The 26,912-nt window shown below is 35.0% G+C and overlaps 1 protein-coding gene across 1 annotated transcript in view; it reads left to right on the top strand.

Moving 5' to 3' along the window:
* Positions 1-26,912, top strand: part of LOC5570371 — a 368,473-nt gene that overhangs the window by 67,574 nt on the left and 273,987 nt on the right. Inside the window, exon 3 of the mRNA XM_021851600.1 lies at positions 22,108-22,317. Within this exon, the coding sequence (XP_021707292.1) occupies positions 22,108-22,317 (210 nt within the window). The remainder of the gene's footprint in view (positions 1-22,107; positions 22,318-26,912) is intronic.

The raw sequence follows: 26,912 nt of genomic DNA on the forward strand, positions 1-26,912 counted from the left end.
CATAACACTGCACGCTGACATAAAATTCATAATCACAAAGGGGTCATTCAAATAACGCAATAACACAACAGGGGAGGGAGGGGGTCATCTGTACTGTTACTTTCCATACAAAAATAAATAAATTTTCCATACAAAAGCTGTTACGTGGGGGAGGGAAGGGGTCTAAAAATTGGCAAATTTTGTGTTACGTAATATTTCAATCATCCCAAAGAAAACAAACTTTTATGCTGATTATCAACGCGCGCAGGACAATTTGTTACTGGTGGCTTTTCGTACTTATGCTGCGTGCACTAGAGCACATAGCTCGATTTTGCGCACGGGGTCTTCTACGCCTAATACCTTCAGGGCCGTTGGGGGACCACTTAGCGTTCACGTACGAACTTAATATTGTGCTCTGCAAGATAAATCCACGTAATGCGATTATCTGAAAATGTCAATATACCGTCGCAGTGATAATGAAAATCGCCAAATGTTTCAGATTTAGTAAATTTGAAACATTTGCGTCCTTGAAGAATGAAAAAATCCAAGCCTACTTGAATTTTGACCTTGCGATTGAATTGCGCGCATATCTTCTTCGCGTTACCGCCGCCGCTGGATGTGGATTTAAAATGAGCGCCGCAATATTTTTACATGATTTTTTTCTTACCAAAACGAGCACTTTACAATGACGAACTTATAACATTTCGCATTTGCGAAAAATAAGGGACGGCCTAATAGTGAGTCTACATAAGATTATACATAAAGACGAGTTTCACAAAATCGTCAAAGCTCCATATGCCTTTTTTAATGTCTTTTTGACTCATATTTTGAACAGGCTAACAGGCTAACTTTGTACCCGTTAGAACGTAACACCAGAAAGAAGAAGGTGAATAATTAGTAGTCAAATGTATGATTTCCTTACGAAGTCATTTGAATTGATTTTACTGGTATCGAGAAGTCGATACTATCTTTTAAGACAACACAATTGAGCCACAACTGATTCCCATTCCCGCAAAATTCGGCATATTTTAGTGAAATATTTCAACGAAATCTCAATACAAAGTCAAGTATTGAGAATATGAGTATGTTCCGAATTAGAGACAGAACGGTATTTGATCTAACATTTTCTTATGTATGACATTTTTTTTCCAATCTCTAACCGTTCTCTAATCATTGCGTTTTTCAGAGCAACATTTTCCTTTTAAAAGCCCCATTTCGGTGTTCAAATTCATATTAGCCAGCATCCTTTTATAACGTTATACTAAAATTGGAAATTTTTGATTTTTGAGAAAATTAAAAAAAATCTTGATTGAGTCGTAACGCTTGAGCTTACCTTCTCCCTCTTCGAGCGTTACGTAATTTGAGGACGGCGCCTCAATCGTATGAAACTAAATAAAAGCTTAATCTTTATAATATCTAACCTGAGGGCCGTTCAAAAATTATATCACGCTCTTAAAGAGAAGAAAGTAAAAAGTGGCGAACCAAACAAAAATTTTGCAGTCTTCATATAAGAAGTTGAAGGAGGGTTTTGAAAAGCCTTATTTTGCGTGATAAATTGTATGGACGCTTCTTGGTGTCATATATAATCATACGGGTTAAGTTTAAATGTAAACACGATAAAACATGACAAACAATATAATATTCTAAATAGGCTGACAACATCGGATCAAAAAGCTGACAAAATTGGGGGTAGACAAAATCGGGGGCAGACAAATTTGGGGGCTGACAAAATCGGATCAGCACTGTATTTGTTTGAACTAACGTTTTTTTAGGTTCCACTTGCCCCGGAGTACCTTAATTAATTTATTCCATTTTTGATCTCTTCAGGTGACATACAGTCACTTGAGAGACTTTTCAAGACAACTTTGAACAAACTTTCAGTTTTGTTGTCATACGTAAAACAGTGTGCTTCTTCTCTTCAAGATGTTTGAGAAGAAGTTCGTGATCTTTAAGAGAACCAGTAAAACTGGACAGCACTATGGGCGGTTTCCATACAGACTGGCGGCCAAACATATTTTTTCTATCTCATGTCGTATTAATGAGTTTTGTGATACAATTTTGATGTTTCATTTTCAAAAACAAGTTTTCGAGACTATTTTTTGAATAGGACCTATAGCGAATTTATATGGTTTGTTACTAATGATGCATATAAGCCATTTATGCGATTATCGTTGTGCAAATTATCATAAATGTTAGAACTTACATAGTTATTATGATATGAAGGATTTAGCGGTATTCAGTTATTCTCTGAATTATTTTTAGCTGTTTCAATAGAAAATGGTTAAAAATATTGAAAAAATTCAAAAAGCCCTAAATTAAAAAAGTGCAAATTTGTGCAGCTAAATTCTTTACAGTCGTTTAGTTTACATCTCAAAGTAACCTTGGAAATACATTTTAGCCTGGGACAACTTGGGACAAAAAAGTATGGGATGTGTAAAGTTTCAATATTTCTATATATATTTTTTCAGTGCACTCCCCGCATTCTTCCGACCTAAAGTACGAATTGTTATTTCATTTTATTTTTCAAAGATAGCTTTTTGAATAAGTTTTCGGACAGTGTACCCGAGCAAAGCCGGATATCTGGATGATATCAAATTGATAACAACATTTATTATCGCTGTTATCATTTTGATATTATGTTATCAATGATAACCCAATGATAACAGAATTTGTTATCGTTGTATCCGTGACAGACATTTTGATAACATACATATTTTCTATAACAATTTTATAAAGCGTGTGTTATTAAACAGAGTTGACTTTTCGTCATACAAAATTCTGTAAAATTATCTGGAGCGTAAGTTTAATCCAAAACACTCATCTCTCAAATTTTTATGACTCTCTGATTTATGACCATAAAATTCAAAATTATATAATGAGGTAAATTTAGTTATCAACTTGAACTCAATGATAACATAATTTACTATTACTTTGAATAACAATCAAATTTGAGTTCTCATTTTTGTTATGTTGGCTGTTAATTCAGCCAAGGTGATAACAAAATCAGTTATCAAATGATGATAACCATGTAACAAGATTTGTTATCATTTTGCTATTCATCTTAGCTCGGATATACATATCTGTATAAAATATTACGATTATGCAGTATATTGTATTCAATGTGCACCTTGTGTTTGCACTGAATTCTTCATTTTTCTCAAAACTCTAACTTTGACCTACTGTATCAATTAAAACATAAAAGATCGTGCCCAGATATTCCAGGAATAACTTAATAGAAGTGTTTACAATGGAATTATGCACAAGAAAAACCTATTAGCACAAGTCAAATTTTGATTTGAAAGGAAACCTTGATTCCCCTAATGCAGTTCTAGATCTCCTGCCTAAATCCCCTAAATTCGGTACAACTGACCACGATAGGCGGCACTCTTTATTTCTTCACTTGAATCAAAGAACCTGGGCCAGAGGCTGCTTTCTTAATTCTTTCTGTAACCCAAATTTACCTGTATTCGGACGAGCCGGCGCCGTTATTGCTTAGAACAAGGACTGAGAATTCCTTTACTTACATACACACTGAGGGTGGTGCAACTAATTCTAAGTAGCATCCTTGTGCAAGTATAGTTGCTCTTGTAATAACATAGAACCAACAGTGGGCAGTCAATCACGCTCTTCAATCACATTGATTAACATATTAACAAGAATTTTGATATTCTTAGTTATAGTAAAAACATTGAACGTGCTAAATAAATATTCAATATTAGATCTATAATGGGTCCAAAACTTCAAGGTACTCTAGATTTCTCTAACTTACTGCGAAGATGCTTGAACACCGAGTGTCAGTTCGATGGACATATTTATTTGTAAATTATGTACATTAATATAACAATGCCATATAAGCTTTTATTTAAACTTCAAAGAAATAATGGTAAGTATACAAATCACTGTAACGTCTGATTTTCTCGAAGAAATGAATTCAAATTTACAGAAAAGATGCTTAAATATCATATGTATTAAATGCTCAATACAAAGCTGATGGTTATTTGGCTGGTTTACAAATCAAAAATAATATACCTTTGGGGAATATTCTGAAGCACGTGAAAATGCCTTCCAAAATAGCTCAAAACCTTCAAATCACTATAACTTTCGATTCCCTCGTTATAATATTTTCAAATTCACGCAGAAGATGCTTGAATACTATATCTTTCGAATGGTAGGTGCCAAATTCTTGGACATTTGTTTGCGTTGATAACGGTTTCTGGCACACCGTGATAGCATCACACAACACAATGGACTAGCATGCAACGCCAAATGACACAGTCGTAATGCATTCCATAAAAAATCACCCAGACTGAAGCGGGAATTGAATCCACACTTCTTTGATCGATGCGGCTAGTTACTTACACAACAATGAAGTCCAGATTTTGATTTATAATACCGTCGTTGGGGGTGACAATGGGTCAAAAAAGCATATGTGCAATTTAACTCGAATAAACTTCAGATTTGGCGTGTATGTACTTTGATGGTACATTAACAACAGTTCAAAAAATTAAAGAAAAATATTTATTCACAGCGGCACCAGAAGTGAATGAAAAATGACCCAATTTCACCCCATAGAGGGGGTGACATTGGGTCACTGTAATTGAAATAACTTGTTTTTGAGAATATGATTGCAAAACCATTCATAGCTGAAAAATATTGATGAAATACGATGCAAACAAGAAGAAAAGATATCTAAGATGTTTCACAAGTATGACAAACCCACTTAAAAGAACGATTATACCAAAAAATTGAAGAGCTATGAGAAAAAATATGTAAACCCAACATTTATTGTCAAGTTTACATAAATTTTCTTGTTTTTTTCCTCCAATTGTCTACAAAGTCTCATCCCCATTGCCATAAAGCCTATTTAGTTTCCCCAAAGGTGTACTGAAACAGTGATTATTTCAAACCTTCGCAAATAGTTAAATTTCGGTGCGACATTCCACGATCTATACGTTTCAAGTAAATTTTGACGTCATAATCCCGGTATTTCAACGATCCAAATCATTTGTACTTCCGTGAGATGTTTCTATAATATAAAAACACTGATAAATAATTAAATTTAAAAAAAATCCATTTGATAAAATTTTACGATGTTGCTGCGTACGAAACACAGTTGCTGGTTTGAGAAGTTGTCAAAATGCGTTGAATTGTTATTTAATGCACGGCATACTCAAGTAGACTTGTTTGATGTTTCAGAGATGCTGCATTATGAAAGAATAAACACATCTTAATGAAAAAAGAGAACACTCGGCGCCGTAAAATGTCAAAAAAGTGGACTTGCAATTTCATTTACTATCGTTCTTGCTTGACCCATTCTCACCCCCATTTTTGATGTTTTAGACACCGTACCGAAAAAAAAATATTTTTTTGTGGAAAAATCAAATAATTCACGGAAAATACGTGTGAAGTGTGATGAAAAGACTTTCAACCTTCTACTTATATAACGATAGTGGTTAAAGTACATGCGTAATACTTCGCACAGGAGAAATTTAATGTTGTAAATTTTATCTAGTTTCAACATACAAGTTTATTGATATAGTAAACAAAACTATTAGTTCTAAACATGTATATTGTGATGAACTCCGTGTAATAATATGTTCCCTAACATATGAATTATAAATTTTAGTAATATCACCGTTATTAGCTGAAATATTTCATAAACCATATTTTTCCGTTTTGACCCAATCTCACCCCCTAGACCCATTGTCACCCCCATCGACAGTATATCAACTTATGATAGACGCAAGATTTGGACAGTATTTTTTAAGGTAAAAGAAACGAAACGATATGTTTTATATGTGCGAAACATCTAGATAAACAAAATTGCCAGTTTCAAACGCATTTTCTACATCAATAATGTTGATAACAATTTCACGAGTAATATCAACATGGGTTGGCTACATCAATAGTATGCCATTTCAAAGACTCTGTAGTTCAGAAGCAAATAGTTTGTAAAGGTTTTCAGCTCCAGTTTCTCAACTTCATAAATATTACAGCAAATATTGAACCAGCATGCATTGTAGAACACTTAAATGGATTATCGCGTCAACATGATATTGAAAGATTATCCAAGCAAGGGGATTACGTCCATTGTTTTTAAGTCTATCTAAATCCTCCCTCTGCCTATTACATTACATGCTCTGTCACACTTTCGTACATCTCCACTCCCCTAAATGATTGGCGTATTTTATAAACGTATTCCAATTTTTTTTCTCACACTTTGCTATCGGAGCTTTAAAACATTAAATGTGATTCACAATATATTTCTAATATAAACGTATAAAAATAAAAGGTAATAACTAGAGGTAGATCAATCTCAGAGCTGACCTCCTGCAATACAGTGCAATACTTCAGTAAACATGTTTGACTAATGGACACGATATTATTCAACAAAAGTTATGCCAACGAAACCCGGAACAGGTGAACCAGTTGCGTAATATGGCCCTTGCAAATTGAAACAAATTTAGTTTGGATGATGTTTACTTTAAAAAATCGGTAGGAATAAACCTTTTCAGCATCTAATTGAAATGAAATCCTCGAAAACAAATATTTGGTTTTAAGGAACTAATTAGAATATAAAGTTCTGTATTTTGGTTAACGGCTATACTGCAGAAGGTCAACTAGTCTTATGTTTCTTTATGTCCGTATTTATTATTTTTATGTAGTAAAAGTCAGCTTTGTAAACACATTAATCATCAACATGGGCCATATAATAAATAACCTCTACCAGAGCAAATTTGTTAGCATGTGCATCTCAAACTTAAACGCGCTCGCCGGTCTAACGGAAAAGAAAGTATGTTCGATGAGATGTACAATGTACTTTGCATAAAGCAGCAATATATCAAACTTAGTGACGATTAACAAGGCCTTGCACTAGCAGAGGCAATTGAAACCTTGCACAATGAACTACTGGCTGCTGCGGAGCTTTGGTCGCCAACGAAGGCAGAAAAATAGCTTAGTCCTACCGTTGCAAGCACTCACCCTGACGCCATCGTTGGGTAGTTGCTACTAAAATGTTTTACATGCTCAATGTTCCGAACAAATAGATATCAGCGCAGTTGGGAAAGTTATACGATCCATCGGTATGTTTGCAATCCTTCAAACCGTATCGATTGGATGGATAAAAGAGATGATTGTTGAAGATTCCTAGCAAGGATAACTGCTGCCATAGGATATCGACCCGTTGTGTTGGGTCAATTTCACTCTCACTACATAGCGGCTTTAAAGATCATTTAAAATAATTTTAAGGGAATCGAGCTCGTTTTGAAATTTCAGTCGATGCTGAATGATTAAATGTTTCTGTTTTTTTTTCAAGGCGGTAGTCGTTTCTGTTTTAAACTAGGGGAGCATCTGTGAATCAGCAAGGTTCCACATCAAGTGAAATAGCTATTTGATCCGCAGCGAACCAAGTTAACGTAACAATTATGGTGCAGTAGCATGGTAATTGAAATCGTGCCTTTGTATGCTGATATATGAGGTGCAAGTTGTTGATGCTCGTTCAGCAACCGGAGGCTAACATTGAAACGAAATGCATCACATACAGTATCGGACATATAAAATGCACCAAAGTCGTTTACCCATACTTTCTTTTCATTATTTTGTGACGAACTACAAATTATCTCAATTTTTTTTGTATCTATTGAAAGAGTTGTATGTAAACTGATCATTCAAAAGTTACAGATAGCTTGAATGTTGACAAAAAATAAATGCATCAAGACAAAACGTGCACAGGCTCAACAAATCTGCGTCGAATCGACTTAGTGGCTCCAGTGCGTTTGTTTATTAAGTGATAAGGAACAAATGCATTGAAGACATCAAGATAATTCAACGCAAAGATTATCTGCTGGATCTTGATCTTTTTTCCATAATTCAACCTATCTGTAACTTTTGCATTAATAGTTCTCACATAACTCTTTTAATAGTGAGTATAAGCATGAGCATAGATGACCGTGCAATTCGTAGTAGCTATTGCGTGATTGACCAGAACAATCTAGGTTGCACAGATATTTAATGAACGAGGCTTGGGAGCTTACCATACTCACTGTGCACAAATCGAGAGCTCAAATTTTCAATAACGGCGCCGGCCACGTCATTACGGTCATCGGGGAGAGAAGGAATGTTAGTTTGACAACCATCCAGAAACCGAGTATACCTCTGCATCTCCACAGTTGTCATGGCAAGGATATTGGGTTAGTGGGATAAAATTAGGAACTTGAAGTCATCTATGGTGGGTAAAGCGATCCATGGTATATTCATGCCTAATCGAATTCGCGAAACAATTCGATAACAGCATTGTACGACAAACAAGTGTTTGTCGCACGCTCTCACAGGAGCAAGTGAAGCGATCAAAGGATCAAACACTACTTTTCACATAACTCTTTTACTGCCCATAAAAGCATAACATTTTCGAACCAATACCTTTTTTCTTCGCAATATGTATGGATTAATACATACTTTACTATGCATATAGAAATTTACATACTTTGTTTGTGAATGTTGCGTAAAATTATGAGCTTGGTGCAGTCCCATATCGAAAAATAAAGGCGTAACAGTCTCTATATGAACTTTCAACCCAGTTAGCAACTGCAAAACGTAAATTGTGTTCAAGTTTATATTTTTTGCTGATCAGTAAAAGCAAAATGAGTAATCTGTGCGGTGGTGCTTAATGAATAAAGCGTGCAGAAACATACTAGAGAATTATGAAAATTTGTATGAGAAAACAAACTTCAAACTTTGAGCGCTATTTTCTCAATGCTTACTTATTCTATATGGGACAGTTATGCCTTTATGGGCAGTTTAATAGTTATCAAAAATTGAGGTAATTTGTTTGTCAGAGAAAAAAATAAAATTTTTCGGTTGAGAAACGACGAAGATACAGCTAGGTATCTGAAATTGTGAATTTTGTATGGGAAAACAAATTGAAGAATTTTATATGTCCACTACTGTAAGTGATTTTGTTGAAGACTGATGATATATAAATTTGTTTATACATTTGTAACTCTGATTTGAGTTATCCGTCTAATGATGTTACTTGAATTCAGCAAGTTTCCATTATACGTATATTATACGTATTTTTGATCTCCATTGATTACATTTTTATTAGCAATCAATGAAAATTTCGTAGAACATCCAATCCACAACCTTTATCCAGCAACATGAAGTTATGAAATTTGCAACAAAAAGCATGTCAGCGATTCCCCTATGATGCAAAGTAAACTCGAAGCAAACTTTCATTTTCATTCTGCTTCTCTTTCTGCATAAAAGAAAAAATGGATTGGTTTATCCACATTTTCAAAGCACCTCATGACGGTTGCAAAAACCGTTTTATCACCACCGGTCAGCAATATCTCCACCTTTCGCCTGTTTATGCTTGTAGCTACTGGCGGCTGTGATATAATTGCTATAGCTTGGTTTGCTGTGAAGCTTCTACTAGACGTTATTTATTGCCCTAGTTGTTCCATATACTATTCACAGGAAGAGACATGTTTATTTCTTTGCTGATATTTAATTATAAATCATTATGCTTTTGCTGTTTTGTAAAGAGTACAAGAGTGTAGGTCTTCACATAATGCAATTAAGAATTACCTTACTCAATATATAAATGTTCAATTTCATATCTTTCTTTTATAATCTTTATTAGTCGTTATAATTTTATTGGATATTGGGTCCAATATTTCAACTTTGGATATTCTATGAAATTAATTTGTTCTATACCAGAGTAGTAGCTTCCTTCAGAATTTTATTTCGAATCCTCTGTAGAGCCTTTTTCCTAGTATTACAACAGCTCATTCATATTAGTACAATGTTTTTGATTTTCTATAAATGAAAAGATACATACATTAGGAGTATTTCTAATGGTATAATAAATAGATGCAGACCATGGGGACCTTCCTTAGTCTTGTGGTAAAGTCCACGGCTAAAAAGCAAAGCTATGTTTAAGGTATCTGGATTCGATCCCCGATGGGTCTAGGTTCTTTTTGTAATTGAAATTTCCTTGACTTACCTTGTAGCTTGAAGTATCATTGTAGCTGGCACACGATATAAACACATTTGCGGTCTTAGCTAATTTACGATTTTTACGCAGAAACAATCATTATAGACAACCTCTACAGGGTGTTCGTAAATTATCCGAACAACAAAATATGGGAAAGATGATCTCACATTTTAAAACGATAAAAAATCAATGACCGCGTACCTTTATTAATACATCCATATGTTGACACAAAATAGAATTTCAAATAATTTAGAAATAATTGCTTTTTTCTGAAATAGGCAAATTTTAATTTTTCGGAGACGTTGTTGTAGCGGCCCTCAACGCTAGTCATTTTAGAGATTACAATCTGAAATAGATTATTCCAAATTTTCTATTACTGTTTGAAGTAATCTACTATCCCTTGGCTTCAAGTTAGGCTGGAATTAGAAAATAAATCAGTTCAAATCCTGTGAGTTCTGTGGACTTTTATCTTCCGTCTCTCTCTAAGACCTTTCAACACTTATGTCTTGATTTTACAAAAAATTGAAATCGGAAATGTGTGAAATTTACTGCTAAAGAACATAATAGGTCAATGTATTATACCATGCAACAATACTGAAATTGAGCCATGCCTTCAAAGTTTGTACGGATAATTTGCGGACACCCTGTACACCCCTTTTGCATGATGTATGTATCGTTCAAAAGTTTGGATTCATCTGAGCCGCACGCAAATCATTTTTGTCAATCTCTCTGCTATTTTTACCGATTTCAATAGTTCATAGCTTTTTCAAATGCAAATAATGTTTTGTACATGATTGGTTTGAGATTTCACAGAATTTTTGTGTTTTAAGTAAGTTCAGGTGAACCCAAACTTTTGCACGATACACCATTTCGAAGGGTGAGCCCAAACTTTTGTACGATGACTTGAATAACTGCTTCATCGATTTTGAATAGTTTTCAGATTTTCCGCCAATACTTCGGAAGTGCTCATCAAAGAATACGAGATTACGAGTCTAATGACACATTGATTGAAAATTTTGGTCGATCCAATGCTGAGGAAATTGGTAATGTTTTTTCAGTGTGTTTTTTTGAAAAATGTCACACATTTAAGTAAAAATGTTGTACACAAAATTCAAGAAAAAAAAATTAGGAAAACACATACGAAGTTAAAAAAACTCATTGCCTTTCGCCATTGAGAGTTTCAATTGAACGTGTGATCCCAGTGATATAAACAAAACACTTTTTTATGTTTTTTATGGGGTGAACCCAAACTTTTGCACGGGAGTGTACTTCAAGAGTTTATATGCGAGACCCGTTCCGGTTGCCTAGCTACCAAAGTAAGTCAATAGAGCGATGATAGTGGCTGATTTGCTTTTAAGGAAGAATAGACTGTCCTGCGCTCCTGGAATCTATCAATGCGAGTGCTCACTCCAGGACGTTGCGTAACAATGCTATGTTGAGGTTGCCATTGCGACGAACTAACTATGGCCAAAACAGTGCTATGGTCGGTCTTCAACGCGTGTTCAATAGGGTTGCTGAAGGGTTTGATTTTCACCTGTCCCATCAAGTAATACGTCGTAATTATGTAGAAATTTTGTCCTGACTCTCTGTGTGAATATTTGTGACTTTCATTTGTTTTATTTTTTGACATTTTGTTGCCTTGTTTTTGTTATAGTTTCAACTTTGTATTTTACTGTATTTTTTAGTTTAAAACATCATTGGGGCTTACTGTCTGTTGGTGTATAAATAAATAAATAAATAAATAAATAAGAGATTCTTCTTAATTTCTAATTATGATATCGTAAAGAATTTTTTTTGAGAAATAACTCCAAATATTTTTTTCTGGGACTCTGAAGGATTTTTTTCAGAGATTCCTAATGGAATACATCTAATAATTTTCTAAAAGTTTTTTAGGGATATCTTAAGAAAATTTTCTTAATATATATTACAGGTTTTCTTTATGGCAAGCCTGTCCAACCTTTTCGGATCATGGGCCAAATCTCAACTACAATATTGTGCGGCTACGCAAATTCATTGAATGCAGAACTCTGATGCAGAATTTTTGATTATTTCATACAAGAGTGTTATTTCTTTTGATGAAATTGAAAATAGATATTTGCTTCCGTGATAATCTTGCCGAAAATTGAGTGAGTATTGTGTGCATGTCATTGCACACATTGCATGACATTGTCAGAACCTCAGAAAGCATTTTAAAGAATTAAAATTTGGCGTAGGATTCTGTGAGAATTGTAATTAGGATTCTATCAGAACACCATCCTAGTTTTATTTTTGAATTCTGTTTTAAAATAGTTTTTTTTCCTTGTCGCAATTTCGTAATAAATCCACTAAGGATTGTGTAAGAATCCTCCCCAGGATAATGTCCAGAACTCATAGATAATCTTGGCTGGATTTCTGTAAATCCTACAGACGATTCAGTGGCAATCTTGCATAACATTTTGAGGGAATCCAGTCTAAATATACCCAGAAATGTATGAGAGAATCCAGTATAGCATTATACAAGGTATTAATCAACTTCTATATCTGCCAAATATGGGACCTGCCTTAGCCGAGTGGTTAGAGTTCGCGGATACAAAGCAAAGCCATGCTGAAGGTGTCTGGGTTCGATTCCCGGTTCTTTGACTTCCCTGGACATAGAGTATAATCGTACCTGCCACACGATATACGAATGCAAAAATGGCAATTTGGCAAAGAAAGCTCTCAGTAAATAACTGTGGAGGTGCTCATAAGAACACTAAGCTGAGAAGCGGGCTCTGTTCCAGTGAGGACGTTAATGCCAAGAAGAAGAATCTGCCAAATTGTTATTATCATCTTCGTCATGAATAAAATTAATTCTCAGGGTTTTTGGAAGAATCCACCTCATGTGAGATTGAGTTTGGCCTTGAACAATATTTTTTCGAATTTGATATAAATTCAGTATTAGCATTAGCATTAAGCATTTCGCACAAATTCGTAGGTCCTAGACCATTGTATAAGGATTGCCTACTTTCCGTCTGTTACCAAAGTCAGAAATTTGATACTAACCTCTAACTCTTAGACAACATTGACGCATTCTCCAATATTAGAGAGCTGTCCTGGCCACGTCCTTGCGAAAGCTGGGGAATGGGAAATGATGGTTGATTTAACACTTACTTAAGAAATATGAAGAGAACTCTACGACATCTCATAGGTGTTACGGGATGTTGTGAAATGTTGATGGAAAGGGTAGTGCCATAGGATACGATCGTAGACACCAAATATCTTTTTCGAAACTCCTCTGCTATCCGTTGCTCCTCTAATAATGAACAATAGCGGGAGCCGTCACTTGGCACTGCCCATCAAAATGCACGAACCGCAGACATAAAACTGCGGTTCATAACCTATCCCGAACCGAGCATCCACGAACCTTTCAATTTTTCAATTTTTAATCAACACGCTTAACACAAAGGAGATAAAAAAACGTGTCGTGCGAAACGAATTCAATTGCTGGAGTCATCAAAGTGCACTTTCATGTAAAACGCTAGCAAATCATCTTCCGAAAAAAAAAACACTTTCATCACAGAACATTTGTACGTGGCATAGCACCATCCGCCGAATATAATTTTCACAAGCCGAATTGAAAAAAAACGCGGAGCGAGGTAAACGTGACACAAAATACAAAACGCAGCAGACCGCACGCACGGCTTCCTGCAATCACCGAATTTAATATAAATTCAGTTTTGTACATTTAATAGCTTATAAAAATTTTTGGAGTGATTTTTTAATGAAACGTCCAATCATCCAAGAAATCAAGCAAATTAAAAAAAAATGATATGAAATATCTTTAACTTTTAAAATTTAATAATTTTATATTTTTATAATAAGTTTTGTAATGTTCATACATCAATTTGCTAAAGCAGCAATAAGGCCAGATATAAGAAAATTTTGAAAGCTCAAAATGATGTGGTGGGCCGTACGTTGGGCAGGCCTGCTTTATGGTATACTTTCCAGGATGCTTTCAGAGTTAACACCAATAGCTACCCCACGAATCAAGATTACTCTAAGATCACCGAAATTCCTACAAAGTTTTATATAAGATCTTATCTGTGTTTTTTTATGAAAACTCCCAACAACATTTCTTGGAAACTCCTAGGAGCATCTCTTTAAAACATTGAAAAGATTTCAATAGAAATGTATCCAAAAACTTCTACATAAATTTTCTTAAGAACTTCTGGGAAATTTTTCAGTAGTTTTTCCAGGAAGTACTCCAAGAATTTGAACATGATTTGTTCTAAGTTTATCTCCTATAGAAATTAATATAATCCAAGAATTAATGACTTGGACAATTAATTTGGATTCAGCAGATTTATTTTCTGGTAGTGTTGTGGTAAATAATAACTTCAACTGCGTTTATTTGGCTTTCTCAATCATGGAACAAAATTAAAACGGTATTTTTTTACTTTGACCGACGTTTCGGCTCATTTATTGGGCCTTTTTCAAGGGTTTAGCTTGAAAAAGACCCAATAAAAGAGCCAAATTGTCAGGAAAAGCAAAACATACCGGATTGATTTTTTTCCATGATTGAGAAAGTCAAATAAACGTAGTTCAAATATCAAACATCCCAGTTGAATTCATCAACAGTAAATAATAATTATAAAATAAACCCCGCTGGAAGCATTGAATGAAGTCCTGAAAAAAATCTCTGAATGGTAGGTAATCTTAATAAAATTCTTGAAGCTATCCGAAATTTCCAAATCTATGTATAAAATATAGTTTTAAGAGAAGCTTTCCAAGAAATTCTTAAAATAAGGAAAATTTTTAGATACAATTTTGATTAAATCCCAAAATAATGCTTGAATGAATTCTTTTGTGTGATACCTGGAGTAATTCCTACAATAATTATATTTTTTGGAGTAATTGCCTAATGCTAGAATCTCGAGAGATATACTAGGATTTTTTTTTTTTATTAGTATCATTCCAAACATTACATTTATTTCTTATATCTAGGTGTTCTGTGTTATTAGACAACACTATCATCCTAATTTGGTAAAACAAATTTAAGATTAAATTAACATTTTGTTAACAACATATTACATTTAATTTGCCGTAGCAGTTCAGTTTTTTACAGGTGAGTTGATTTCACCTGCTTATAAGAGAAAAAAAAAACGCTTTAAATATACTTAACCTAACTTAACCTAAACATATAACGCATTAATCGTGGCAATAGAAGATTGTAACGATTTTTGCCTGAAATTATTCATTATTTTATTTGACATTTGTTCCAATGTTTCAACATTGGATATTCTATGTAACTCATTGGTACTATACCAGGGAGGAAGCCTCAGAATCATTTTCAAAATTTTATTTTGAATTCTCTGCAGAGCTTTCTTCCTGGTATTACAACAGCTAGTCCATATTGGTACAGCATACAACATGGCTGGCCTGAAAATTTGTTTGAATATCAAAAGCTTGTTCTTAAGACAAAGTTTTGATTTTCTATTAATAAGAGGATAGAGACATTTTACATATTTGTTACATTTGGCTTGAATGCCCTCAATGTGATTTTTGAAAGTTAAATTCTTATCTAGAATGAGCCCTGGATACTTAACTTCATCTGACCAATTTATTGGAACCCCTCTCATCGTGACAACATGTCTACTTGAAGGTTTCAAATAAAGAGCTTTTGGTTTATGTGGGAATATTATTAGTTGAGTTTTGGAAGCATTAGGAGCAATCTTCCATTTTTGCAAGTATGAAGAAAAAATATCCAAACTTTTTTGCAATCGACTACAGATGACACGCAGGCTTCGTCCTTTGGCGGAGAGGCCTGTGTCATCCGCAAACAAGGATTTTTGACATCCCTGAGGTAACTCAGGTAAGTCAGATGTGAAAATATTGTATAATATTGGTCCCAAAATGCTGCCTTGAGGAACACCAGCTCTTACAGGAAGTCTTTCAGACCTGGAGTTCTGATACTTAACCTGAAGTGTACGATTTGACAGATAACTTTGAATTATTCTAACAATGTATGTTGGAAAATTAAAATTTTTCAATTTTACAATCAAACCTTCATGCCAAACACTGTCGAATGCTTTTTCTATGTCTAGAAGAGCAAGACCAGTAGAGTAGCCTTCAGATTTGTTGGAACGGATCAAATTTGTTACACGTAAAAGTTGATGAGTTGTCGAATGTCCATGGCGGAATCCGAACTGTTCATTGGCAAAAATTGAATTTTCGTTGATGTGGGCCATCATTCTGTTCAAAATAACCTTTTCAAAAAGTTTACTGATGGAGGAAAGCAAACTGATTGGACGATAGCTAGAAGCTTCTGCAGGATTTTTATCTGGTTTTAAAATTGGAACAACCTTAGCATTTTTCCATTTGTCAGGAAAATATGCTAATTGAAAACAATTGTTAAATATATCAACTAAAAATGATAAGCTACTTTCAGAAAGTTTCTTGATGAGGATGTAGAAAATTCCATCATCGCCAGGAGCTTTCATGTTTTTGAATTTTTTAATAATAGTTCTCACTTCTTCCAAATCAGTCTCCCAGGCATTTTCGAAAACGTTCTCTTGATTGAGAATATTTTCGAACTCCTGAGAAACTTCATTTTCAATTGGACTAGTAAGTCCTAAATTAAAATTGTGCGCACTTTCAAACTGCATAGCAAGTTTTTGAGCTTTTTCGCAATTAGTTAGTAATAATTTGTTTTCCTCTTTCAATGCCGGTATTGGCTTCTGAGGTTTTTTCAAGATTTTAGATAATTTCCAAAAGGGCTTAGAGCCAGGGTCCAATTGAGAAATTTTATTTTCAAAATTTTTGTTTCTTAATTGAGCAAAACGCTTTTTGATTTCTTTCTGCAAATCCTGCCATATAATTTTCATAGCAGGATCGCGAGTGCGTTCAAATTGCCTTCTCCTCACGTTTTTAAGACGGATCAAGAGTTTAAGATCATCGTCTATAATCACGGATTCAAATTTTACTTCACATTTTGGAATTGCAATGCTCCGGGCTTCAACAATGGAATTTGTTAAAGTTTCAAGAGCATTGTCAATATCAAGTTTAGTTTCTAAAGAAATGTTAACATCAAGATTAGAGTCAACATACGTTTTATATATATATTCCAGTCGGCTCGTAAATAATTGAAAGTGGAGCTGATAGGATTTAGAATCGCTTCTTGGGATATTTGAAATGTAACAGGGACATGATCAGAATCAAAGTCAGCATGAGTAACTAATTGGCTACAAAGATGACAAGACTCGGTTAAGACCAAATCAATCGTAGATGGATTTCTAGAAGAGGAAAAACATGTGGGGCTATCAAGGTATTGAATTGAGAAATATCCTGAAGAGCACTCATCAAATAAAATTCTGCCGTTGGAATTACTTTGAGAATTATTCCATGACCGATGTTTGGCATTAAAGTCACCAATGACAAAAAAATTTGACTTATTGCGAGTCAATTTTCGCAAGTCAGTTTGGAGCAAATTAACTTGCTGTCCAGAGCATTGAAAAGGCAAATAGGCAGCTATGAAAGTATATTTACCAAACTGTGTTTCAACAGAAACACCTAAAGTTTCAAAAACTTTAGTTTCAAATGTTGAAAACAGTTGATGTTTTATACGTCTCTGAATGATGATTGCAACTCCCCCACATGCTCCATCAAGTCGATCATTACGATAAACAAAAAAGTTAGGATCTCTTTTGAGTTTAGATCTAGGTTTTAAATACGTTTCGGTAATAACTGCTATATGCACGTTATTAGCCATAAGAAAATTAAACAGCTCGTCCTCTTTACCATTCAGAGAACGAGCATTCCAATTTAAAATATTTAAATTATTATTTGGATCCATTAGAAAAACGTAATCCAATAACAATTTGATTTGTAAATTTTACACCTACTTGGACTGCTTCAGTCATAGTGGTGGCTTTGAACATTGCATCAATCATTAGATTCAATTGTTCGGTTAGAAAATTAAAATCAAAGGCAGACATGTCATGTGATTTCCCATTGGAATTTCCGGTAGACGAAGAAGCGGAGTTACCTGTGGCGGTAGGGTTTTTTCCATTTGATTTGAAACAAGTAGAATGGGTACCCATGGATCGAACAGGGGAGGAGTTCAAATTTCCTGCTACGATATCGGCAAAGGATTTACCGTGTGTAGATACATTCGAAATTGAAAGATTCGAACGGCTACCTGACGGATTAAAATTAGTTTGTGAATGAGCATGATTATGATCTTCCTGATGGGTATGATTCATGATCAAGCGATCGTTAACTGAAAAATGAGCATTGTTCGATACTCTACCAGGCAAATTCCGGAAACGACCGTTATCGTAACGGATATTATCTTTCATCTGCCTGGCACGAGCCTCAATGACCCTTTTGCGTGAAGGACAATTCCAAAAATTGGACTTATGGTTAGCCCCGCAATTACAGCATATGAATTTCGTGGTATCTTCCTTCACTGGACAGACGTCTTTGGCGTGAGAAGAAACTCCGCAAATCATGCATTTAGCATCCATGCGACAATTTTTTGTACCATGACCCCACTTTCGGCACCGACGGCACTGAGTGGGGTTCTGGTAATTTCCTCCAGGTTTCTGGAAATGTTCCCATGTCACACGGACATCAAACAAAAGTTTTGCTTTTTCTAAAGCTTTAATGTTATTTAGTTCTTTCTTGTTAAAGTGAACTAAATAAAATTCTTGAGAAAGCCCTTTCCGAACAATGCCAGATTGGGTTCTCTTTTTCATAATGATTACTTGGACTGGGGAAAATCCAAGTAAATCATTTATTCCATTTTTGATCTCTTCAGGTGATTTATAGTCACTTGAGAGACCTTTCAAGACAACTTTGAACAAACGTTCAGTTTTGTCGTCATAAGTAAAAAATTTGTGCTTCTTCTCTACAAGATGTTTGAGAAGAAGTTCACGATCTTTGAGAGTTTCCGGCAAAACGCGACAGTCTCCTTTCTTTGCGATTTGGAAGGAAACCTTGATTCCCCTAATGGAGTTCAAGATCTCCTGCCTAAATCCCCCAAATTCGGAACAACTGACCACGACAGGCGGCACTCTTTGCTTCCTCACTTGAATCAAAGAGCCTGTGCTAGAGGCTGCTTCGATTTGGTGTTCGGAAAATTTGTCTAGAGCATCGAACTGATTGCTCATTTCGATACAATTATTCATTTCACCCTTGGAAGAAAGTTCGCAATCCGGGGAAACGTCCTTTCTTCCATTCTTGCCACGTGTAGTGACAGTTTTAAAACCCACTTTTTTGGAAGGAAGTTGTGAATTCAGAGATTCACCCTTCCTTTTGTTTGTTGTTGATACCATGTTTAGTTAATAAACGAAAGAAGACGTGACCTTCGAGAGGTTTTTTTCCCAAGACGGTGTCCAAGAAGGATTACCACCGCTAGCTTTCGCCAACGGGTCCAACGAAAAATCGAAGGCACGGGTCCAAACAAGGATCGATCAATTCAAAATTTTGTAGCTTTGTTGTGGTCCCATAATTTTGGTCGTATTTTACCCAAATACACACGTTTTTGGAAAAATAGCTTTTATATGCGAAATTTTGTGGAATTTCAATAAATATAGTTTTTACTTTACAAATTAAGATGACAATTTTAATATTAGAGAGATAATGCAAAATTTGAAACGAAAGTAGCCAATTAGAAAGACTTCCAAGTTATAACTAACAATATTATAGATCTAGAATTTCAAGATGAATAAACCATTTTCATTCGCAAAAAACTGGAATTCACTGTGATTTTCATTAAAAAACATCCATATTTGACTGATTTTGCGAGATTTCTCAAATTTTGCCGCGAAGACTGAATTTCGCGGATTTCATGGCTCACGCGAAATCGCGAGATTGTTCCTAATAATAACCAATCATGTTTAAAAAAGATTTCATGAAGGAATTTTCAAATAAATTTGAATTGTTTTGTCTCAACTTTTGAACATCCCAGTAAACACACGATCGAATATGATGGGATATAAGAGTACAAATGTGGAGGCGATATACGTACAACTTGCATGCAGCCTTATGGGGCATGTACGTATATCGCCTCCACATTTGAACTCTTATATCCCATCATATACGATCGTGTGTTTACTGGGATGGCTCGTATACCTAACAATGATGATTTCAAAGGTAAGAATAGATATCTACTTATAAATGTAGAGGAGTGGAATTAGAGAAAAATTTAATAACCTGGCAAATTTTCTTGAAAACTTGCTATAGAACGTCGAGTGTTTGGAATATGAGTCATGTTCGGAATTTTAGACAAAGGTAGAAGGGTTTCCAAACGTGACATGATGCTAGAAAAAATTCCACTAGTTTGTTATCTCTTTATTTAATGAGTACTCGATGGAAAAATGTGAGTGAAAATATGAACAGATCTTGGAAAATATTGGATTGATTCATTGAAGAATGTGAGGAGAAAAAATAGTGGAAAACAAAGAGGAGTCCCAGAAATCATTGCTGGTGAATATGTGGATTTTTCCCTTATTGGATACCTTGACGGATTCTTCGAAGTATTTATGAACTAATCAATTTAATCTAGGATATTAATAGATGTGATGTTTGTCAGATTAATCGCATGATCCATTGCGAACTGTTGCTAAAACTTTCGAATGATTTATGGTAAGAACTTTGGCAGATGAATATACTGGCCTGTACATTGAAGAAGCAAATAGATAGCTATGGAAGTAATTTAACTATGTAGTGTTGCAATGAACAAATCCCAATTTTTAAATATTGTGGTTTCAAATGACGAAAAAAGTTGACGTTTTATATGCCTTAAATGGTATTGTATGTGCCTATGAATAACTATAGCAACTCCACTACCAATGTTTGCATAATAGACGTAAGCGTCAAAATACATTCTTTCATTGCTTCTCATTCTTAACCTAATAATAAACGGGAGGATACTCTACGCATTTCATTCGACACAGCAAGGCTTTCTAAACTGTTTAAATCTTAGAAAATAAAACTCCAAATATTTTTAAATGCTGAGATATCCGATTTGCTCTTATTTTTTTATTTCCTTATTTGATAGACGATTTTTTCGGTTTCATATCGGCCTTGATATTATTTGGCAACAAATATAACAAATAATACTTTTCATTCCTTCTATCCTTGCTAGTAGTTTTTAGTTTTACGACCTACATTTGAAGACATTTTTATCAGATCTATAACTAGCAATTTTTTTCGAATTATATCTCGAACAGTTTACAGTAAAACCAAATTTTGGTATCGTGATGTTTGTTTTTATAGAAGGGCCAACATGTTCAGTAAAGTGCAGATATTCAGCTAGATCAAGCCTAAGGTGGTGGAATTGAATACTGCTGGTTGAAAATTATTTCTGGTTGGAATTTTTTCTGACGTACGAGTGCTAAAAGTACTTTCATACTTGTCACACTCTAAATGAATGCAAAAGGGATTAGTTGGAATATAATCTAATGTAATCTAATAACTGTAGAAATACTCCTCGAACATTAAGCTGAGAAGCAGGCAGGACAGAAGCAGGAAAAATACCATGTTTGTATATCACCAACTGTTATATGGAGATGTCTTTCAAGGAAGTGTCTATGAAGAATAAAAATTGTATTGAAATGTATTCATTGAGGTAGACGTGAATGATATATTTGGTTTTTCAGGTAGTGGGGCAATTCGCCTAATGTTGAACGGCTAAAAATCTCGCCTATTTTTGAGCAATCCGTGTAAGCCTCATGGCGTGTTCAACAATTAGCGAACATTTTAGCCATTAAACAATTGGCGAATTACTCTGGTACATTCCGGCAAATGGATCTTATGGTACATTTCGCTAAAAAGTTTTCCGGTATATTGCATTCCGGGTAATGGTATAGTTTTTTTTCAGCAATAACTGCAATACTAACGTTATTGATTGTTATAAATTAAAATAGCTCATTTTCTTTACCAATCAGTGTAGACGTTTTGTACATTACCTATTTTAATGTAAAATAGGGATTTATTGCATTTATTTCAATTATTGAGCCGATAATGTTAGTCGAATGCGCAAACTATCAGTAATATCGATTCATTACCCAGATTTGTCTAACGCTAATCGTGAGGGTTCCGATACAGGGAAATCTTTCCAAACAAACTCGTCCATGGATACATGCGCTAAAGCTTTTCTCCCTCTTCTGTAGATCACGTGCCACCACATCGGAAGACTCCGGAGCGCCCCGCAGCAACTACGATGAAGCTTTCGATACCGACCTCAACTTTACCGACCTGGACGATGATTCGAGCTTGTACGGTTCACAGTATTCGTTTTGCAACTGCAGCTACTGCGAGGAGGAAGCCGACCGAAACCACTTCGACAACGCCAGGGGCAATCGGTTTTCGTTTTGTGATAGGTAGGTAAGTCGACAAAGCTCTGTTGTATGATGGCCTATGAAAGCTTATAAGCTTAATATCGTCCCCTTAATGCTACAACTAGATAACTCGAAAATCAAAATTTTGAGATGTGCAACTTTGAAAGTATGACCGTTTTACAAGGTGATGGTTAATCGCAGAGATTATGATTGAAAAATAATCTTTAACTTGTATATTTTGAATCACACGCTTAAGACCTGTGGATATTTTGCAGATCTAATTAAGAAAACTTTTTTGACAAATTCAAGTCAAAAATTTCAAATTTCGAGTTATCTAGTTGTAGCATCAAGGGGACGATATGTTAGTCTTATTTTTCCTGAAAAGCTTTTACCGTTGATTGTCGATCAAAAGCTCTTGATGAGCACATGTGCCTTATTTGAGTGGAAGATTTCTTCAGTGGTTAGGATAAATCGAGATTCTTTTTTATTAGGGCTTACTTGTATTGATTGATTCATCATCGTTGCTCTTTTTAAATTCTCATAGAATAGTCATTCATTTATCGAAACATATTTTTGTGTTACAGGATAAAGGATCTCCAAATCTTTCCTATTAAAGAAAAACTGCAAATTTATTCATTGGTCAAGTTATAAGCGAAAGAGAGAGTCGATGAAGAGAATTCGATTGAGTCAGATGAGCTTTTCTGAAGCAACAGTGTGAATTAATCAATTATTGATTCATATAATGAAGAAAGTACGGATCGATCATAATGAGATATAAGTTCATCTAATAGGTGGTTTATGGACAGCTTCTAATCAAATTTTATTAGCCTATGGTTGTGCCTTAAGGGCAATTGTGAACTCACGTTGATAGCATTCGGGATAATGGTACATTCAGTGATTGGGTGATTGGATAGAATCAATTTTTACACCATAGAATAATGCATCAAACTTAACAGTAATTTACAGTGTGCCGAAATCAAAGTTGCAAATATCTCTAGTTTCGTCACCAAACAATAGATTTCAATGAAATTTTCAGGAAAAATTTGAGTTGTATGAGTTATATTTTTGATGCATGCATTTGCATTTCGATTTCAATGATGCACAGAAGCAAAAACCCAATTTCCTAACATTTTTCTAGTTGAAAAACAAAGTCAAACATTCATCTACAATATCAAACAGTTAAGAACAAAAACAACTATTTCAAAATAAATTTGATTTTCTTCGTGTATTGACCCATTTGTTCATTTCCAGAAACCTTATTTTTGCTTTGAAACTTTTCAACTTCATTGAAACTTACATTAGTTTAGTTTTTAGCATTAGTTGTTTTGGCCAGTTATTCAATTTTTCCTAGATTTAACTTTTCGGATACAAATTTATTTTCGTCTGTCGGGAAGTGTTTGATGCGTTGAATCTGTTGCATGCTTCTTTGAGGGCGAGCGTCGGAATCCGGATCAATTTTGTCCGGTTCGCGTTTTGCTGAAGAAAAAAAAACGAAAACAAAGTGTGCGAGTGAGAAAAGCAACGACGCGTCAGAAGTGTTTAAGCCGTTGAATCTGTTGCATGCTCCTTTGTGGGCGAGCGACGGAATTAGGATCGTGTCCGGATCGCATAGTAACCGCACTATCGGTATCGATCATCCGTGTATATGTTCACGTATTCATTTAAAATTATATCTTTATCGTTTACCAAAACGAATCCTTTCCGTTGCGGTGGTGACCGGAATAACAATCATGAAAATGGTGCGCATTTTTATTTATTTATGTTTATTCAAGTTGTGGGATTGAAATTTTCACCTACCATTCAAAAGGTAAGTGTTTTGGTAGTTTGTAAATACTGAAGTATTATATAGAATGATTCAATTTATCTGCGTTTGATAGACTTATACTTCAAAAAGGCCTTAAGTGTCCGTAATATGAATCAAAACAGTATCTATTTCATAAAATATATCAACTTTTACATATTGGACACTATTATGGTCTTTCGGGAACATGGTCACCGGACATCGGTTTCAGAATATCATGTACATCTTTGGATAGCTCGAAATTCCTGATTTTTTACCCAGAAGGTATTCAGTAGGGGAACCTGGTCCAATTCGGACCCTGTTCTAATTCGGACCATCAAGCATTTCTCAATACTGGCGCTACTGTAAAGATCGTGGGTACCGTTTTTCTGCTCACCGTTTGGCTTAGATCTAACACAATAAATTTGACGCCTTTCAGTTATTACGTTTGATTTTTATATTAGTTTATTGTTTTGAAGTGCTCAGGTGTACTGTCGGTTGGCGTTATTTCCAAGCTTCTATAAGCGACAATAATTATCCAAACTCTCTGTGTTATTTTATAATCGAATCACCCTAGCCTAAGCCATATGGTTTTGATATGTCTATGCACCGTTTGTGCTCAACGAGTTTGAAAATCTCAAAATGTGTGTTGGTCCAATCCGGACCTTTTGATATGGTTCAATACGGACCTCTTGTTTTTCAACGTGTACTCAGTCTATTCTAAGAGCTCCACCCCGTGAAAATCTTCCCGACTCAATCGAAAATCACAGAAGTTGTAATATTGATTAATAGTGCCTTTGTTTCTGTAGCGGTCAAGAAAATGACTTCGCAAAAAATCTAAGAAATGAGGTAGATTACCAAAAACTAAAGGAATCAATAAATCAGCAGCTTGAAAAGCATCTTCATCAATACCACAGCCAAGCTTTATCCAAAATAGTTTGGCAATACGCTAGAAAAAACGTTTACGAGTAGTATATAAGAACAATACAGTCAAATATCCCTTATCCGATTTACTGTGTTTTTGTTCACAAGCTCGAAGGAAAACGCAGTCCCTTCAATATAGTGTACTTCAATCCATAAATATAAGTAGGTACTTCTCAAACTTGAATTTCCGAGACTTCGAGTCTGTTTGTTGTCTGTTTCAGTTTCCCATACAAGTTTACCTTTTCAACCCGATATTTCATAGCAAAGTTTCAATGTGTGGAAAATTTTACAATATTCAACTTCAAAATTACTTTTTCGAATGTATTTTGTCAAAATAAATAAAAAAAAGCTCTAAAACTTGAAAATATGTGTACTTCATCTCGATAGCTCCCATACACGATAGTCTGTTCAAAATCGAGTCAGGAATAGTTGACCGTACCCAATTTTGAACAAGTTTCCGACATATTTTTTAATGAAATTCATATTTCACTTGAGCTTGTTCTGACTCGAATTAGTTTGAAATTTCTCATACATTGAGTTCATTTTTTATGCTTGCGCTTGCAGAAAAAGTTCAATAAGCTTTGATACCAAACAAATCAGAGTAATATTTTGTTACTAACATTGCAAATAACGATGAAATATAGGGTGGTCCGAATTAGAACATGGGGGGTCCGAATTGGAACAGGGTTGGTCCAATTCGGACCTTTCGGAGAAGTTGGTTCAAACATGTCTAGCCATGTCCTGGTAGGAGCTATCATAAAACTCTCTGAGAGAAAAATGTGCGCGCTGAATTGCGCTTTCTCGAAAACATAAAACTTTTCATGCCATTCATCGTGCTGAAAAGATATGGCCAAAAAACTGTTACTAGGTCCGAATTGGACCATGTTCCCCTATCATGTAATGAATTATGCAGTGGTTCTGACCAATTTTTCTCACTCGGTGACATGTTCCGATTGGGCTCCAAATGGATAATTTTGGAACCTCTTTTGTTGTTGTCGTATGATGGCTTGAATTCCATGATTTTACAAACAAAATTGATATCATCTCATATCCTTGTTCTTTTTACGTGACGTTACTCCGGCTAGCGTAGCACACTAGGATTCCAATGAGCTAAGATGGCTGGAAACTAGTTAGCACCTGGGAGGAAGAAACCGATACTAAATTTCTGTACGTCGTAGTGAGCCGATATTCTGCTGTCATGAAATGCCACTGTGAACCGGGTTCTTAAACAATGGACATACATAATGAAAGCGCGTAGGGTAAGTGTTCCCTTAGTTGTGGGTGTTCATATAGTTACGGTAGTGCCGTTTTTACTGATTTTATTAAATTAGCCACAGAACCGACACTGCTAATCGACGTATTGGCTTGTTGATATACGGAATAGTTGAAAAGAGCGTTCAAATTGCTTTAAAACTGATGAAATATTACTAAAACTGCGAAAACTTTTCTCACTTGTACCAGTAGTTGCGGTAAAGTGTTCCTCTAGTGGAGGATCCCATAAGAAAACAATGAATATCGCAACTATAGGAACATAAATTAAAAATATACCGCAACTAAAGAAACAGCGTACCAATAGTGGAGGTATTATTTTTCACTGACATGCCGTGGATTACTGCGATGAAATCATTTTTCTCATTAAGTCAATGGTCGTTACTTCCCGTTACAACATTAACATGTACATTAGTGTGGGACAAAATTTAGATTCTCGCTCCAGTCCACTTTTTGGATTGCATTTAGGTCCCATAACAACTCTGCAAAATTTCAGCTCGATCGGAGAAACTATATTTTAGCGCCAGCCATTCAAAGTTTGTATTGGATTTACTATGGGAAAACTTACTTTTACAAAGAAAAATCGCCAGAGGTCACCCATTGTCCTCTATAAAAATTCTGAACACAGACCTCGATAGGTATTTTTACGATGAACAATATTGCC

This window comes from Aedes aegypti, chromosome 3 (assembly GCF_002204515.2).
Source record: "Aedes aegypti strain LVP_AGWG chromosome 3, AaegL5.0 Primary Assembly, whole genome shotgun sequence".
NCBI classification, from domain to species: domain Eukaryota; kingdom Metazoa; phylum Arthropoda; class Insecta; order Diptera; family Culicidae; genus Aedes; species Aedes aegypti.